This window comes from Dromaius novaehollandiae, chromosome 9 (assembly GCF_036370855.1).
Source record: "Dromaius novaehollandiae isolate bDroNov1 chromosome 9, bDroNov1.hap1, whole genome shotgun sequence".
Taxonomy (NCBI): Eukaryota; Metazoa; Chordata; class Aves; order Casuariiformes; family Dromaiidae; genus Dromaius; species Dromaius novaehollandiae.
This window is the reverse complement of record NC_088106.1, coordinates 32,595,138-32,613,338: the sequence shown is the minus strand read 5'-3', so window position 1 is coordinate 32,613,338 and position 18,201 is coordinate 32,595,138. Positions and strand designations below refer to the sequence as shown.

General features: G+C 44.5%; 1 protein-coding gene across 1 annotated transcript in view; it reads left to right on the top strand.

Moving 5' to 3' along the window:
- Positions 1 to 569: 569 nt before the first annotated feature.
- Positions 570 to 18,201, top strand: part of LOC112989470 (ovotransferrin) — a 29,878-nt gene continuing 12,246 nt past the window's right edge. Inside the window, exons 1-18 of the mRNA XM_064517184.1 lie at positions 570 to 725; positions 3,419 to 3,582; positions 3,795 to 3,903; positions 5,226 to 5,417; positions 5,859 to 5,991; positions 6,430 to 6,485; positions 7,682 to 7,851; positions 7,979 to 8,165; positions 9,457 to 9,611; positions 10,893 to 10,986; positions 11,448 to 11,480; positions 12,202 to 12,360; positions 13,592 to 13,736; positions 14,768 to 14,832; positions 15,597 to 15,781; positions 16,656 to 16,842; positions 17,629 to 17,658; positions 18,080 to 18,153. Of these exons, the coding sequence (XP_064373254.1) occupies positions 683 to 725; positions 3,419 to 3,582; positions 3,795 to 3,903; positions 5,226 to 5,417; positions 5,859 to 5,991; positions 6,430 to 6,485; positions 7,682 to 7,851; positions 7,979 to 8,165; positions 9,457 to 9,611; positions 10,893 to 10,986; positions 11,448 to 11,480; positions 12,202 to 12,360; positions 13,592 to 13,736; positions 14,768 to 14,832; positions 15,597 to 15,781; positions 16,656 to 16,842; positions 17,629 to 17,658; positions 18,080 to 18,153 (2,181 nt within the window). The 5' untranslated portion in view covers positions 570 to 682. The remainder of the gene's footprint in view (positions 726 to 3,418; positions 3,583 to 3,794; positions 3,904 to 5,225; positions 5,418 to 5,858; positions 5,992 to 6,429; positions 6,486 to 7,681; positions 7,852 to 7,978; positions 8,166 to 9,456; positions 9,612 to 10,892; positions 10,987 to 11,447; positions 11,481 to 12,201; positions 12,361 to 13,591; positions 13,737 to 14,767; positions 14,833 to 15,596; positions 15,782 to 16,655; positions 16,843 to 17,628; positions 17,659 to 18,079; positions 18,154 to 18,201) is intronic.

Sequence of the window (18,201 nt, the reverse complement as noted above, 5' to 3'; positions counted from 1 at the left end):
GGACAGTGTATTGATTCCTTCTGGCTGCAGGGTGGGATCTAGCTATCTGATAGCTGTCACCGTCTTCTCTTGGTCTGCTACAAGGAGCTTGCCAGACTGTCTGTAAAGCATGTGTACTGCCTTTGCACCCTGTGGCCATTGCTAGGGCAGTGCAAAGGAGAAGGCATGTGCTCAGAGTGCCGCAAGCCAGAGGTGATGAGCACAATAGCAATAGTTACTGGCAAACACACAAAACTCAGGGCTGGGTCATGTCTCAGTAGGGACTTTCTGAGATTAGGCTGTGCAAGGCAGGGGGTAGCTGAAACAAAGAAAATAGCCCCTCCCATGGCATTTTAGCCTGCAGGGGAATTCAAATGTCACAAATCTGGAATTTTCCATTTGAAGCCCCTTGGACAAACAAAAAGCACTTTGCCTTGCTCTGACTCCCACCTGCGATGGGATTCAGTGCCAAAGTGAAAGGCTTCTTAAAAATGGGCTGATCCAGGGAGGGGGGCAATCTAGGAACTATTGAGAAACAAGGAAGGACAAACAGTGTTAGGTCATTGCTTTTGCAAATACAGCCAGGGCTGTTTCTCTATAAAAGGGGGAGAAAGCGGTTCCAGAGCCATCACAGACTTGGAGGGGACAGTCTGTGACCAAGGCTGCTGCATCCCCTCCTCTGCATCTGACTCCCTGGTCAAGTATGAAACTTGTCCTCTCTACTGTGCTGTCCTTCGGGATAGTGGGTAAGTGTCTGCTGAAGGCAGTTTTGGGGGATGGAGGAATCAAAAGCTATCAGGACTCCAGGCTTTACCCCCTAGACCAAGGCATTTTATAGAGGAATCTGTTGAGCTGCAGCATGTGCCAAACCAGGCAGCTGTTAAAAAGCAGAACATAAAGCAAAAGAGAATCTGCCAGACTCTTGCTTTGGTAGATGTGGCTGGGGATCTCTAAATGAAGATGGTGTTTTTAACCTTAATGACAGCAGTTTTCATATTGCACCTGCCACGGCTCCAAACACAACCCAAGCCCATCGAGGCTGGAGGGAGTTCTGCTGCTGTCTGCAGAGGGTGGCAGAGCAGCCCCTCCAGCGAGGAGGAGGGCTGCTTGCTGTCCACAGCCCCTGCTGCAGAAGCCAGAGGGAAGGGAGAGCTTGTGAGAGGTGCTCCGCTTACATTGGTATCCTCCCTCTGCCGCACAGGGTAGAGAAAAAAGACCCTCTGGCAAGCTGCTGCTGTATCAGGAGAGGTATTCAGTTAGTGGGAGAGAAACTAGAAAAAGACCTCTCTGCTGAGCCTGCATGTGTGTTGGGTTAAAGTTGAAGGCAGTAACAATCAAACGGAGCTTAAAGAATGCTTAAATAACGAAAGACCACTGAGGGGCACCTCCACATGCTCTCCTCTCTGTGCCGGCACTGCTTCTCCAGAAGGTAGCATGGCTGTTGCAATGTTCTTATGTCTCTACTTGCTCCTGGGGAGCTGCCCCTTCTCGACAACTGCTGCTGCACTGCTGGGTCTCCGAGACCTTGACAGCTGTAAGAGGGGAGACTCGTGTCCCACCTCGTGCCACTGGCTTGTCATGCTTCCAGCCCTGTTCCGCTGGCTCTTTTGCCAGGCTTGGAAAGCTCCCAGACCACCTTTAAGAAGTGGAGCTCTGTCCTGCTGCTGTAGCTGCACTTTGCTCTGGCTCCCATGTGTTTTTATGCCCAAACTGTGCTGCTGCAGACCTGGCTCTGTTTGAAGCAGGCATTTCGCTCTTCTCTCCAAGTTCATGATTTTGTAAAGTAACGGTCGGGTAGCCATGTCAAGGATGCTGCTGCTGTCTACACCTATCAGGGCACCCCTGCCTGGAAAGGTAAAGAGGCGGGGGCTTCTCCTGGTAGCAAGCAGGTGATAGTCTCTTCCGATCCCTCATAAAATGTGATGATGGTTAATGTCCTCCCACAGCAAGTGCTCTGTATGCCACTGGAGTTGTACAGTTCTCTAGCACCGAAAGACTTTGCTGAGTATTAGCATGCAGTGATACATTACTAACTGTGAATAGTGCCTCCTCCACCTCTACATGGAAGGAGATGAGAGATTGTCCAAAAGCTCTGTGGCAGAGGCCATGGCACTTGGGCTCCCTTTGCCTTCCCAACTTTCACCAGTGCAGCTGGACTGACTGGTGGCCGTGAAAGAGAGCAAATGCCTGCACCCAGCATATCCTTGCCAGCAACTTCTTGGATGCCAGTGCTACCGCTCTGGATGAAGGTGCTCGTGCCACCTCTATCTGTAGAGGCATGTTAATGCTGGTGGGAGTGCCCTTGGGAGGTCCCCAGCCCAGCCTCTGCCCAGAGCAGGACCTTCGCCAGCACTGTATCAGGGGGCTGTGGCTTTGTCCAGTCAAGGCTAGAAGTGTAGATCATGGCAGGAGGAAATAGGACTAAAATTTCTCTATGTGGCCAAACTTAGTATCTTCACTGGGAAGAGGGGAGGTGTCTTCTGGTAGAGTTATGGTTCAAAAAGAAAACAAGAGGTAAAATTCAAAGGTGAAAGAGAAAATGGAAACAGCAGAGGTTATTCTGAAGATGTTTGAATGATATGTGCTACAATCCTGACAGGAAGGGGCAGAGTTAAGGTGAAGTGTGTAGTAAGGACCAGCTAGAAAGGCAATATGAAACTCGTCACTTATTTTAACTGCAAGTTTCCAAAGTTTCTGGTATTTAGACTGATGAAGTCCTGGTCCATAGTCAGTGTCCACTTGAGTCTTTGCTTTGCTCTGGTCTCCCAGAGCTGCTAGTCAGCAGCATTTACTGGCTACTATTGGGGAACCCTTAGAGGAGAGGGCTGTGGGTATTGTGGAGCTGGTATGGCATCTCCATTATCAGGCGTGGGGGAGGAGGTGGAAAATAAAGAGAAAGTTAAATATTTCAGATCATCTAGCTGCTAAGGAGGTTGTGTGTGGCAAGGTAGTGAATATAGTCTGGCTGGGTCACAGATGCTGACCCTCTGGGGTTATTTGCAAAGAGACTGCTGCAAAGGAGAGCCTTTGCTCTCCCTTTTTTGCAAACCATTCTGATTTTTTGCAAACCATTCAATGTCTGTGGGAGTGTGTGGATTTGTACTTCTGCTCCTGGGGATGCTGCTATAAGCTCAGGCTAGCTGAATCACAATGCTGTGGAACAGGCCCACACTGATAAAGTTATTGTGAGCCTTTCCTGGGACCAGGAATGGTCTTCCTGGATGTTCCTGATGGTACACATGACAGGCAAGAAAGAAACTACCTTCTTGTGTGCCTTACGAGATGTGCAAGGAACCGTGTCCTATCCTGCTGCTCACTTGAGGGCAATGACTGCAGGGAACCAGGATCCCAGCGAACATGTATTCACCGACATGCTGCTTTTCTGCACTTGTTGCCTTCCTCCCTCTCTAAGACTATCTATTTCTGGTTCTTTGTACAGCTCTGTGTTTTGCTGCGGCTCCCAAGGCAACCGTCAGATGGTGCACAATATCCTCACCTGAACAGAAGAAATGCAATGACCTAAAGGAGCGCATGCAACAAGAGAGCTTTGGATTGTCTTGTGTGCAGAAAACGACATACATGGACTGCATAATGGCCATTGCGGTGAGTGATTAGCAAAACACCTGCACTGGGCACTGAGGATGTTTCAGCAGCCTGTTCCACTTGAAGAATGTCAGGGTTTCCTCTGAGTCACTGGTTGTTACCTGTGATGCCACTAGAGAGAAGGAGTCACCCACAAGGATCCAGGAGAGACTGGTGTTTTCTCTTATGCATGCCTGCTCTTTCCTTATCGACTGAAATCTTTTTTTGTTTAGAGAAATGAAACAGATGCCATTAGCTTGGATGGTGGTCAAATTTTTGAGGCAGGCCTTGGCCCCTACAAACTGAAGCCCATTGCTGCTGAAGTCTATGAAGGAACTCAAGGTAAGTTTTCATGCAGTATGTTTAAGCCAAGTAGTGGTAGCAAGCTGATAGCATAGAGGCCCTTCCTTTCCATACAGTGTTCCCATGTTGTTTCTTCTGTGTGTCTGAGATAATGCCCCCCACTTTCAAATCCCAGAGGAAAAGAGGGGGGCCAGTCGCACCAAAAATGTGAATATCCTGCTACTACTCATGGCCATAGAGTCACTGCAATGGAAAGCAGCTTTGCAAGAGGGCAGAGCCAGTGCCCCATTTCTGCTGTTACCTGTGATGAAACCACTGATCACAGTGATGCAGAGGCCGTGGAAGGAGAGCCACAAACAGCAGCTATGATCCTCCCAAAACATGGCATAAAAGCTGTGCCGAATAGAGCCCAGAGATCTTTTGCTTTCAGTGACTGTGAACAATGCTGATAATAAATGAAGATAGGTGGCAGAGAGAAACTGTGCATCTTTCTGCAGATAGTCATCAAGATAAAAGAGATTAAAGAATGACAACAGCATTACCATCACTGGTTTTGGAGGAACACCTAGTTGAGCTGACAAAGGCAAAAGGACCAGGCAATGCATGGTAAAATGAAGAGAAGCAGAAAGAAAGATAAATGGAATTCTGGAGCAATCCTATCCATAATGAGTTAGCTCTGATGCTCCATCCCTACCGATTCTCTGTACTGTCTCTCCTCTCTCCTATGCTTCTCCTGGGAGCTGAACGAACACTGTTTCTCCATTTTTGTTGTTATTGCCTCATACAGTCTCACCACATCCATGTTCCCAACCTCCTTTGGAAGAACTCTCTGCCCTGGAGGTCACCCTGTTTGTATACAGAGTTCAGGATCAAAGCAACACAGTGCAGGCTGTCTCTAGCACCCCTAAAACTCAGTCACTTTATCCATATGTAATATTTAATGGACTTGATATAATTTTAAAGACTAAATGTGGAATTCCAGTCTTGCAAGACTTGTATCTATGCTTCAGTGGGCAATGGCATTTGAAAAAAGATTTGCCAGAGATTTGCCAAAAGACCTGCAAGGCATCCTTACAGCACTACATGAATATCTAATGCCTGTCCAGTGACAGAGTATTTTGCATGTGATTGACAGTATTTTCAGGTCACTTGCCACTACAAATTGTAATGGTGCAGTATTGGTTCAATATTGGCAGTGTAACACACCCCCAAAAAAATCAGAAGTCCACGAGTGTTCAAGAGTTATTTGGCAGTAGAGCACTTCATTCTCTGAAATCGAGGGTTTGGTAAGATTTGAAACCAGGATTTCAAATGCTCAGAATTCCTGCCTTTTCAGTGCTTTCCTCCTTCTTGTACTGCAGGATCCACAACCTACTACTATGCTGTGGCTGTCGTGAAGAAAGGAACAGACTTCACAATAAATGACTTGAAAGGCAAGACTTCCTGCCACACAGGCCTGGGCAGGTCCGCTGGCTGGAATATTCCCATTGGGACACTCATCCGCCGGGGAGACATCCCGTGGGATGGCATAGATTCAGGCTCACTCGAGCAAGGTGAGGTGGGAAAGTGTGAGATAAATGGGGTGATATTAAAATCAGTGGTGGTGGTGAGGTGAAAGTGATGTCGTCTGATCTTCTGCAGAGGTTCAGTGGTGACGCACAGAGCAACTGACTCATTACATTCCTGATCTTGCTCTTCCTCCTCCTCTTCCCCCTCCTCCATCCCAAATACACTAGGAGTTCCTTCATTTAGGAATATCTCATCTTATCCTGAAGCACAAAACCTCACTGTGCTGCACATAGTTAAGTTTGCTAAACAGCTAATGCTCCCCCTAGCATACACCCCAGAAGGGGGAAAATCAAGTCATTAAAAGAGTCAACCCTACCACTGAGAGCTGACAGCCTTGCCATAAGGCACATCTTCCCACTAGAAACCCTTCCAGGTCCTTGCAAAAGTGATTTTTAGAGTAACTATTTCATGTTTCTCTTCCACAGAGGTAGCCAAATTTTTCTCTGCCAGCTGCGTGCCTGGTGCCAATGAAAAAAAACTGTGCCGTCAGTGCAAGGGGGACGCTAAAACCAAATGTGCCCATGGAGGACCTTATTATGGATATTCTGGAGCTTTTCGGTGAGTGAAAGTTATTTTTCTTTGTGGAGCTATTCTTGCCTTTACACATACAGGTTTTCATTATACTAGGGACTGCTGTGTTGTAACTGTGTCCCCTGATGAGACTGAATTTACAGAACAACTGGGACTCTTGATAATGAAAGATTCAATTTGTCACAAATGGAGGCTTGGGGTTTCAGTAGGCAGTTAGGAGATCAAAGAGGGAGCTGAGTTGTATGATTTCGTACAGACTATTAAGAATATACAGCATTTTGCTAAGTCTGGGTTTCTTATTAATTACTTTTCTGCCATTACATTTTCTCCCCTGCCAGTATAGCTTTTTGGGAAGATTACTGCTCCGTGGTTGAAGTTTGTGCCAAAGTAACTTGCTGAAACAGGAGATAGGGAACCACAATGTCTGTTTTGTTTAACGTCTCTTCTGCTTCCTCCCACCTGCAGTTGTCTGAAAGATGGAAACGGAGAAGTAGCTTTTGTAAAACACACAACTGTTGAAGGTAGGCCTGTCAGGTCACTCTAATATTTTTCCTTCCTAGTGCAACCTCTTGCTGCTACTCCATCCTCAAATTTAGTCTACACTGTGCCCAGCTTCATTCCTCTCCATATTTTCCCCAAAGCTCTTCTCCATTCATCTCTGGAAACATGTTTTACACACTAGATTCATTAGTTGACTAGCTGATCCTTGTTCTTGAAAAATATGACTGTGATGGGGTGTCACTCAGATGGCCCTTCTTTGAAGAATGAAAACCTGGAAGTTACCTGCTTGATTTAAGCTCAACGATATAATTTGTGCCATATCACAGAGCCAGCTGTAGTGTTTTCACTGCGATGGCAGGGTGAGCAATTGCACAGATAATTACCCAGTCGTCCCAGCCCCACCCAGTCTTCTGGGAGAGAGTCAGTTTTGGAGGGAATTTAGCCCAGAGAAAGAATTCACTAACTCTGCAACTTTCAGAGAGGGAAGGCAGCTGTGCTTAGAGGACTGGCCTGGCACCCAGGGGACCTTCAGCGAGTTAGGTGGAAGGCCACCAAGATGATCAGGGAACAGGGGCACTTGCCCTGTGAGAAGAGGCTCAGGGAGATGAGTTTGTTCAGTCTGGACAAGAGATGACTTTGGGGGGACTTCATAGCAGCCTGCCAGTACCTACAAGGAGGTTTCCAAGAAGATGGAGCCAAGATCTTTACAGAGGCGCACAGAGGGAAGATGAGGAACAACAGTCATAAATTGAAACGAGAGGTTCAGACCAGATACAAAGAGAAAAATTTTCCCCATGAGTGGGACAGGTTGCCCCGGACAGCTGTGCAGTCTTCTTAGCTGAGTCAGCTTGACAGACCATGTGCGTCTCCTGGTCTGTTAAATGTTTGTATGGCATCTAGCATATTAAAATGTCTAGGCACTACTGCCACATAAAGGAATCCTCCTACTGACAGTTTAATTATGACAGAGGCAGAGATAATCTCTCTTTCATAGAAACCCATATTTTTCTGTCTGCATTGCCTTTATATGACTATGATGATCCATCTCTTCTAACACCCACACACTATCATTGCAAAGGGGGTGTGGGGAGCTGTCAAATGAGAAGAATTTGCCATTCCTCTATTGTTCATCAGGAAAAAAATTCATTATAAAGCTGCCTTAGATTGGGTTTTTGTTATTGTGGTGTTGCAACTTGTGGCTCATCCCTTCCTCTAGAAAACGCTGCAAAGGAGAAGGATCAGTACGAGCTGCTGTGTTTGGATGGCACCCGGCAGCCTGTGGACAACTATAAAGCCTGCCACTGGGCCAGGGTCCCTGGTCATGCTGTTGTGACTCGAGATGATGGCAAGGCTGAAGAAATTTGGACTTTCCTCTCAAAAGCACAGGTAGCGTAGAGATTTCCTTTTCTTCCCCTTGCATCCCCTCTTCTGTCTGCTGGTTTTGATCGGTCTCTCCAGCTTTCCAAGCATATTTTGGTGTGGTCATTTACTGATTATTTTTCCCCTGTGACAGGAAAAATTTGGTGTTGGCACAACCAGTGACTTCCATCTCTTTGGGACACCTGATAAGAAGGACCCACACCTCAAAGACTTGCTTTTTAAAGACTCTGCTATAAAGTTGAAGAAAATCCCACAACTGATGGATTCCCAGCTCTATCTAGGCTTTGAGTATTACAGCGCCATTCAGAACCTCAGGAAAGGTAGGCAGGACATGGGCCATGGCCAGGGGCAATGAAATGCTAACATAATATCAAGGGAAACTGCAATAAATCTGGTTGCTGCTGTATGAATCCAACAAGCACTTGCCCCCGACGCTGCATTTTCTTCATGCTGTCCAAGTTCTCCTGTCCCAATAACATCCTCCCTGACCTTCCCCACCTATATGACCCCAGTGCTCGCCTCCTTCAGTCAGTAAGGTTATGCACCATCCCCTATCCTGGGCTGAGAGCATCTCTGCACAATGAGCTGTTCTGAAAGAGCTATGGGATGTTGCCTGTTTCCCTTCACAAACCGTCTGGATGCAGACAGTTGGCCAAGAAGTGTTTGCAAAAGATACTTGGAGAAGTGATCAGCAAGTATGTCTAGGGGAATGAATGCGGTTTTGTCAAATGTAATCAGTATTGAGTATTCTTGGCAGTATTCTTGGCTGTCAGTATTCAATATTCTGTATTTCCTATGAAATGCATTTGCTTGTGTGGTTAGTAAGGTCAAAACTGATATGGTCAGAACTGCTGCTGCTCAGAAAAGCCATTTCTGGGATGTAAGAATACAGGATTGGAAGGAACATCCCAGGATACCAGGCTCAGTTCTGGCTGTTTGAGGGAAACTGTGTCCTTTATTTCCATCTAGACTCATTAAGTATTTACTGACATCCTAGTTGGCTCTCTGAAAGTCAAGTATCCTGCAAACAACCTCCAAAACCCACTTAAAAAGCATAGTTTTGCAGACATCTCTGTGGTAGACTCAGCCAGTATGGCATTTATGGAAGGGGACGCATGGACTTCATGTAGAATCAAAACAGATTATTCAAATGCTGCTTCACGGAAACATAACTGAACTGTGTTTTTCCAGACGGGTCTTACTCTTATAGCTGTCTGGGCTATGAGGTCTGGAGAAAAGCTGAATATAGTATAACTATCAATACAAAGTACTACCAGTGCTTAGTGATTTAGTGGCTGTGATGTCTTGGCTAACACAAATCTGAGCAAAAGATCACGGCAAAGTTCTTTCTAACCAGTAGGTTGAAGTTGATTTTTGAGCATCCTTCAGCTTAAGAACCAGGTTCTGCTAATGAATCATCCTTACACACACCTTCTGCTCAGACTAGTCCAGAATTTAGTAAACAAGATCCTTTTGCACTGGGCAGTGGAAGGTTTGTGTGTGCAGGTGGCTTGAGGTCTGAGTCCCACTCACCCAGAAAGTAGCAAGTTGGTAGCTTTATCGTTTAGCAGAGGTTTAGGCTTATTCCTTCTTTCTCTGCTGTTTTTACAGATGTGATGACTTCTACTCCCAGGAAAAACAAGGTACAGTGGTGCGCAGTGGGTAAGGAGGAGAAGAGCAAGTGTGACCGCTGGAGCGTGGTGAGCAATGGGGAGGTGGAGTGTGCCGTGGGAGACAACACGAAGGACTGCATTATTAAGATCATGGTAAGGCTTTTTCCCTCTTCTTCTCCCTGTGACCCTTTCACATAGCCCCTTCATGGACAGCAGTGCTGCCTCTTTCAGCCTGGGAATAGATCTGGGGGGAACATTAAAATGAAATGGTGGGGGAAGGGGGAGTTGCGAGAAACACCAGTAGGCAGAAACCAACCTCATCATGGGGAAAATGCTTTTTGATTAGTTTTTCATCTATTAACATTTTGGAAAAAAATATTTAGAATTTTTTTTCTTTGATGTTTTCTAAATAAAAATAATATGCTGATATAATTTAAAAATATTTTTTGTAATTTTTTTGTAATTTACAAAAGTAATTTTTGGATGTGAAACAATTCTTTTTTTGGAAAATGAAGTTAACTAGTAAAATATAAAAAAGAAAATGAAAAAAGAAATATTTCCAGTTCAAATAAAATGAAACTGTTGTATTGGCCTGAAGATTTTTTAAAAAATAATTAGTTCAGAAATGTTTTTTAGATTGACTGGTTCAGATGCCTTGTTTCTGTCATTTTCTTCTGTAGGTTTACATTGAAGAACAAATGAGTTTCTGAGATCCAAATATGGAAATATTTTTATGCAGTTAACAGATCGTATTCTCAGCTGCAATAACTCAGTGTAGCTCTGCTGCCTTGTCTAGTTTTCTACTGGGTGAAGATATAGTTCCTAACACATTGGCTGACAGGTTGGATCTAGCAAATCCTCTGTGAAATTCTTCAGCCCCATTTTCTCTTAGACTGAGATTGTGCCCTGCCTGCTGATCCAGCTGGCAGTGCAAACGCTCTCATCTCAGAGGCCACGGTCTCAGGCTACAGACACTGGCTCTTCTTGCAGTTGCCTGTCTCAATCAGAGAAGACCACTGCCCTTCTAGAAGAGGAGTGGTTCTGTAGTACAACTGAGGATGCTGGTGGTAGTTCAGGTAGTTGGGTCAGTCCCATGGTATTTATATAGCCCAAAATGCAAACTCCAAAGGCGAGGTCAGATAAGCCTTTGGCAGGGAAACAGACTAGGAGAGGCATACAGTCTGATACTGTGAGCGCCTGGGGATGAGAACTGGTGGTGGTGGTGGTTACAAACACACAGGAGTGATAATTTCCTAAGTCCCTCCTTTTGCATCTTCTGTTCATATGCTAAGGAATGGCCTCTCAGCCCCTAAGGCCCCTCAGCCCCAAGCCTTTCTCCCTCACAGCAAGTGCTTCTCTTACGATCTGATTTTTGGAAAGAGCTGGTATGGGTAAATACAGCATCATCTCATCAGTGGGTGGTTTTCATTGCAGAAAGGTGAAGCAGATGCTATTAGCCTAGATGGAGGTTTTGTCTACACAGCCGGTGTGTGTGGCCTGGTGCCAGTGATGGGAGAAAACTATGAGGGTAAGTACAATCTGGACTGCCCCTCTGGCTCCAGGTGATGGCGAATGGACTGGTGCAAAAGCACTGGTTTTTTTCTGAAATCTAGAAAGCAGCTTCAGCGCTACAGGAAATACATGGTGCACTAAGGCAGCTCTGCTCACCACTGCATGCCTTGCCTCCCACTGGAGGCACTGGAACAGCCCTGACCGTCAGAGAGAAAAGGCATCTAGAATCAGGCACACTAGGCACTGTAACTTCTTCATTTTAATCGTGATACCCCTTTCCTTTAGCACTAGTCTCCGTATGTAGTTGTAGTAACTCAGAGGAATGCATGGAGTCTATGTTTCATTCTGTTGATGCACTAGGTACTACCTTCAGTAGTCACTCCTAGAATGAAGTTTCTCTGGAAATCAGTGAGCTTGATTTAGTTTTGTATTTGTCATATTTTTTGTCTAAAAGCTTCTTTTTTTCCCTTCTTTCAGATGAAACTTCATGCAGCAAAGTAGGACAACCAGGTAATTACTGCCAATAGAGGGACAGAAAATAGTCCTAATGGATATAAGTGGAAAAAATACATATATGTAGTAATAGGTTGAGGATAAATGGCCAGTTGACACACAAGTAGTCTAGTAAGAACCACAGTATCCAATATAGTTGTTAAAAATCTGGAAGACAAATTTATTAGTCAAATGCAAAGTCTGGATCTGCAAGCAGATATCAAGGCAAAGCATGTGGTACTGGTAGAGATTTATGCTTAGTTGCTGCTGTCTGGAGCACAGTCATGCCGTAATGTTAAGAAGCCTGCAAACAGGGAAAGAAGGCCTGGGTTATAGCATTCGGAAGTTGCTTTTATAGAAACAGAAACACAAGAAGAGGGAAGGTTTTGTCCTTTGTTAAAGAGGGGATAAGAAATCAGGAGGAATGCATCACATATGTCTTCCATAGCCTCTTGCATAACTGTATACCCAAGTGCCAGGATTTTGTGGGGGAAAAATGACAGGGATAATAATTTCCTAGAAGCACTATGGGAGTAGACGCATCACATCTGCAAACTGTTCTGTTGCCTATGGATGGCAAACTATTTGCAAGTACAACATATTCCTGTTACACTGTTCATAGATGCCCTCTACTAAGTGGAACCAGTGCTCCCCTAAGGGAGCACTGTGGATCTTCAGGATCAGTCCTGGTTCAGGTGCCAACCTCCCATTTCATTCTCTTCTATCTTTCCCCTGAAAGCATCTTACTTTGCTGTGGCTGTTGTGAAGAAATCCGACAGGGATATCACATGGGACAATCTGCAGGGCAAGAAATCATGCCATACAGCTGTTGGGAGAACTGCTGGCTGGAACATTCCCATGGGCTTGATTCACAACAGAACTGGGAGCTGCAATTTCGGTGAGTCAAGTTTGATGTCCTTAGCAAAGGATGCAGTTACCTCAGAGTCTGAGAACAAAACTATTTTCCCACCCCTCTCATCTGATCCTCAAAGTTTATTGTACCTCAATGATTCTAAACCGGGAGATAGGAAATGCAGAAGCGAGGCTTCAGTGAGCAAAGTTTCAGACTGCTACAGAGTGAGATATGACACACCAGCTGCCTTTGGGGGCTTTTCTTCACTTTCTGTTCAAATCTTTCCTCTTCCCTTTTCAGCAGCCCAAAAGGTAAGAAAATGGGAATACAGTCTGTCTCTGGTACAGAGGTGCTGCTTCTTGTGGGGGGTGCATGGGGTGGAAGTAAAGAACAACCCCAGAAGGGAGAGGAAGGGCTGGGAATCAAGGAGAGGCTGATCTCAGTTCAACATGAAGAGACTGATTTGACTCCCTGAGAATAACAGGTGAATAGCATGCTTTGGCTTTGGGCCTTAAAAGATTGTTCAGAAGATCAACTTCTGCATCAAGGTTTCAATTTGGAAGACTGTTTCTGTTTCAGTGAGAGTTATGGTCCAGCAAAAACAATGTGCAAATATTATGGACCAAGACAAACTGAACATATGGCTATTATAAGGAAATGTCTAACTTCAAGAACATAAAGTGTTAATGAATAAGTAAGTTTTAGACTCAGTCCCTACATCCTCCTCTGAAATCCTACCTGTTTTCCCAATGTCCCTATTTTCCCCAGATCTCTGGTGCTGTTTGCTAAATACAGTTTTGCCTCTCCCTAAAGGCTGAGGAAGCTTGGGTTGGCTCAGTGTAAGCTGGCAATGTTTTGCAGAATATATGTTCTTCCTTTCATCTCAAGATAGTGACTAGTGCAATGGAGCTAGTGAATAACAAGACAACACAAGTGACAAAAGCTTGCTTTAAGTTTCATAGTGAAAACATGATGCATGTAATTTGCTGTCCACTCACAAGACATGCTGCTTCTCATGGCCTGTTTCCAGCTCCCAGGGACTACTAATACAAATTCAGCACAAGAAAGTATTAAAAGAACCCCCGAATTTTCACTGTATGAAAATATCTTTTCAGGCCTTTTAAAAATGCTTCTGTTTTGAGTTCATGCAATCTAAACAACTAAAAACACTCATAAAGCTTCAGTGTGACATTTGAGGTTCACTGAGGCTCAGGGAAAAGCAAGTGCTTTTCAGGTGAAAAAATGTGCAGTGAATTTTTCATATTCTTCCCTTCAGATGAATACTTCAGAGAGGGCTGTGCTCCTGGATCTCCTTCTGGCTCCCGACTTTGCAAACTGTGCCAGGGATCAGGCAGGATCCCGTCAGAGAAGTGTGTCGCCAACAGCCATGAGAGATACTATGGATATACTGGAGCTTTACGGTAGGTGGTGAACATATTCAGCCCACTCTTTAGTACCCTGGGGCTGATCAGAGAGGCTATGGGTAGATCACATCAGAAGTGCAGCCCCATGTCAACGCTAGTTTGCTGACCTTTTCTTTTTCTCCATTACATCACTGAAGGTATATATGTCTTCTGATACTACTTCATGCTTTTTCTTTATGCAGCTATCTTCTCCCTTCCCCTCACCTCTTCCTCAATGCAGTTGCAAAACAATGCAAAAGGTTCCTGTGTAATTAACTTCCTGGTCCCTCCAGGCTTACTAGGAGACACCAGCATTTTGCCCAGACCTCCTACAATGATTGTATTGCTATGCGTTAATGAGGAAGGAGGAGCGTTAACAGAGGGAGACCCTCAAAAAATGCATCCACTAGATGCTCCCTGTTAAAAATGCTGCTCACCTTAGTTAAAATGAACCCTTCTGTAAAATTTGGAGGGAAGTGAGGGGACCAGAGGTCAACCCCAATTCCATCTCCTGTGTATCCTTCTGGTAACAACTCAAGTCTAAGTAATTCATACTGGGCATGAATTTAAAAGGAGAACGAATCTTGTTTCATTTACATCTAGTAGCAAAGAGATTCCTGCTGTATGGCAGTGCTTCAGGGTTTGCAGTTATTTTGGAGCAAGTTGGACTTTTTACAAAGCTAGTAAAATGTGCAGCCAGGCATGAGCACTGAGGAAAACAAAGTGAATTCTGAAACTGGCCAAATGGCCAACAAACTGGCCAAACTGGCAATAAAATAAATCAGCTACTTATGTGAATAGGATGTTTTTTCCAGAGTGTGGCTTATATTTTCCTATTAAAGTGTCAGTAGGGCATGCTGGAACAGATGCACGGGCAATGTTCAAAGACTGTGCTTCGGATAGCCTTAAAATATTCATGGCTGGGCTTCTAAACCTGTCTGGGTTCAGAGATTAATTTTACAAAATAAGACACAGGTTAAGAATCAAATCTGAAGGAAAGGACAAGGATTCAAGCAGCTATAACACTTGACTTTCTTTGTACTTTGCAGGTGCCTAGTTGAGCAGGGGGATGTAGCCTTTATTAAGCATTCAATCGTCGAGGAAAACACTAATGGTACGTAGTTATTCTGTCACGGGGAGAATCTTGATGTAAATGTAAGGCCGGGTAGACAGCAAACCCAGCAAAAAGAGATGGCTCCAGAGAGGAGCCGCTCCGGAGAGGAACACTTTGCTTTGCTGGTGTGAAAGCCCCTGTGCTGCCTAAGCTGCTTGTGAAGGATGTGGACTTGGCAGGACTGCCTTCCCCCAGCTCTGTTTTTGTTCCTAACACAGAAGATAAGAGCAGTCTTTATTTGCTTGTTCTGTCGATCTTAGCCCTCACCCAAGAGGAGCTGAATCCAAGTGTCAGCACATGCTGTCTGCCCAAAGTGGCTGTTCCCACGCATTTCTGCAGGGACCATCATTTCATCTCTGCTGCACGAGAAGTCCGGTGGAGTTAACCATAGACTCCTGCCTCAATGCCTCTGTGCAGTACTCTAGCTCTCTGTGCAATCCACTTGTCTGAAACTCAAGAGTTCACTTCACTTTTCTAAAAGCAGTGGCTGAAGTTTTCAAAACAGTGTGAAAAATGAAGACACATGCTTTTTAATACACTGAATATTAAGGAAGGAGATGTAAATAAATCTTGCAGCCTGCTCTGAGAGTCTGACGTATCCCATTGACTTTTTCTGAATTTTACTTAAAGCTCTTCCATACATGTAAGGTATGCAAGTGCCAGTGCATATACATGCAATGAAAAATGCCTTGATTAGGTGTTGTGAGGCTGATAGGCTTCTGCTATGGAAGATGTCTGAATCTCCAAACCAATTCTCTTTGAAGGCAAAAATAAAGAAGAGTGGGCCAAAAATTTGAAAATGGACCAATTTGAGTTGCTGTGCACTAATGGGCGACGGGCAAATATCATGGATTACAGTTCCTGCCACCTGGCAAAAGTTCCTGCCCATGCTGTGATCTCACGTCCTGAGAAAGCAAGTAAAATCCGTGAGCTGCTGGAGAGACAAGAGGTTAGTACTGACTGTAGAAGAAATGTTCTGGACTTTTTTTTGCACTGCATGTTTGCATTTTTACAGCAATGATGCTCTGAATTTCACTTCGTCAGTGAAATGTGAAAGATTTTGACTTATTGATACAGGGTCACAGCTCTGCACCTCCATATTCCTTAGCTGCTTCCTCCTTCCATCCTCTCAGATCTGTTCTTTCTCCTTTGCCACCTTAGCAAATACCCATAGGTAAAACCTGGATCGCAGTAGGTGCTATTGCCACACTGTAATTGGGTGACATGAGATTATTACAGCTGCCACCTCCTTCTGTAGCCATGTCTTTAAAAAGAGGCAGTCTGCTCCTATAGGTGTGTTTAGGAAACTCCTCCGGGATGCCTGGTCTCTAACCCACCTGGGTCTAGACGTGAAGTAGGCATGGAATTGTGCAGCCCTGGGAGGACAGCAACCTCCTTGCATATACGCAGTATTTCATCTACTGGTGTAAATGTAACCAGATTAAACCAGCTCTCTGGCTTTACACTGAAAATGAGATGAGCTCCACCATCAGGAGCTGCTAGCAGGCACTTTGGAAGTCAGCTCCTTTTGCTTTCAACTCTTGGCTGGCAGCAACTGCAGATGAGCTTTGAATGCACTGTGTTAAAACAGAAAAACTTGTTTTGGCAGTCAGGCCACAACTGCATTTACCACTGAGACCTGAGTCAAGTAACCACATGAACAAAAGATTAAATCCTAATTTTTTGGAGCTTGACTAAGGGCTTTCCAGGATAATGAGTTCTTCATGGTGAAAAGCTAAGGCTAAGAACTAGACTTGTATGAGGCCAGTTCTTGCTTTCTTTCTACTTTTTACATATACTTATTTTTCATGTCTGTATTTCAGAAATTATTTGGAGAAAAAGGAACTGATAAAGAGAGGTTCACGATGTTTAAGTCTCACACCAAGGATCTTCTGTTTAAAGATTTGACCAAGTGTCTGGTTAAACTCCGTGAAGGAATAACGTACAAGGAATTCCTGGGAGATCAATACTACGCTTCAGTTGCTAGTCTCAATACATGCAATCCATCAGGTAATTGTAATATCCTCAGGAAGAAGTCAATGAAATGCAGTTCTTAGCCTCACAGATGTGGACAGTTATTTCTGCTGCTGTCCATTTAACTTTTTAAAACAAAATGAGGATAACTGATGAAGATGCCTACTTTCCCAGTTATTTGAGTGAAATGAAAACTGACTCAAAATTTGTTGCTCTGGCATCAATAGGAATCTAATATTCTTTACTTATCTATAAAAAATATGCAGTTTGAGAAACAGTAAAAGAACCAACTCTGTCCTGTCAGTGCATGTTCAGACTGATCTACGGTTAACACACCTTCAAGTTGGAAAGTAATAGCTCATATTTCACACCCATTCATTTATTGGCTTTTCACATAAGCCCCTCTGTGCTCACTGAATAATGGTGATTTTTAGTTACTTGAACCAGTGCCCTGGTGTTACAGTCCCAAGTCCACCTAGTCTGCTAGACACCAACTCATGGGAACTGTTTCAGGGAGAGCTCTGGACAGTAAACATACATCTGCAAGCTCACCACCCAAGTATTCCTGCACTGTCCGCTACAGGGCTTCCACTTGGTTAACATACAGCAAGAACAGTTAGTAATTCCAGACCTTGCTCCACTCCAGTCATTTGAATCAGCTGGGACTGGGAGAGTTTTTTTGTGGCACACCGGATGTTTTCCATGCTCTGAAGTTGTTCCCATGGTTGCGTGTGTTCTGGTGGGACAGGAGTGGTTGTGTGTTTCCTGCTCAAATGAGCTGCAGGCAGGGTCTAAACTTCTCCCTGTTCTTTCCCTTTTCAGATCTCCTCCAGATGTGCACCTTCCTTGAGGGCTAGGAGTGGGATGTGAGGGACCCTCGTCAAAAGGGGAGGAAACTTTGAGCCATGACTCTTCCTTGTGTCCTCAGCACCGAACACCTATTCACGGAGAGCCTTCTGCCTTTGCTGCTTTCTTTACTCTTCCACATCATTCTGAAAGTGGCTGTTTGAAACTTCAGTTCTCTGCTGCCATCACAGCAAAAAATAAAATCTTAAAGTCTAAATGGGATTCCTGAGATTTTTCAAAGCAGAAAGAGATTATGCAGTATCCTCTGAATGGTTTTGTGTATTTATAGAGCTTTTTGTCCTTTTTTTATGTTCCTTGCTAATCAAAACTCACTTTAGACCTTACACTTTCTGAATTTGCATCCCATGTTTATGCTATCTGCATTACTTTTTTCTTCAGTTCTTCAGGGTGTTTTATGTCCAGGTAGTTAAAGAGCTCTATCAGGAGTTCTGCAAGGTCTCTTTTCACGGCCTTGCTGTGCATTTAATACAGACTCCTGTGGTAATGGCCAGAATGCTCCTTCACCTCCTACACTAGGATGAGCCATGG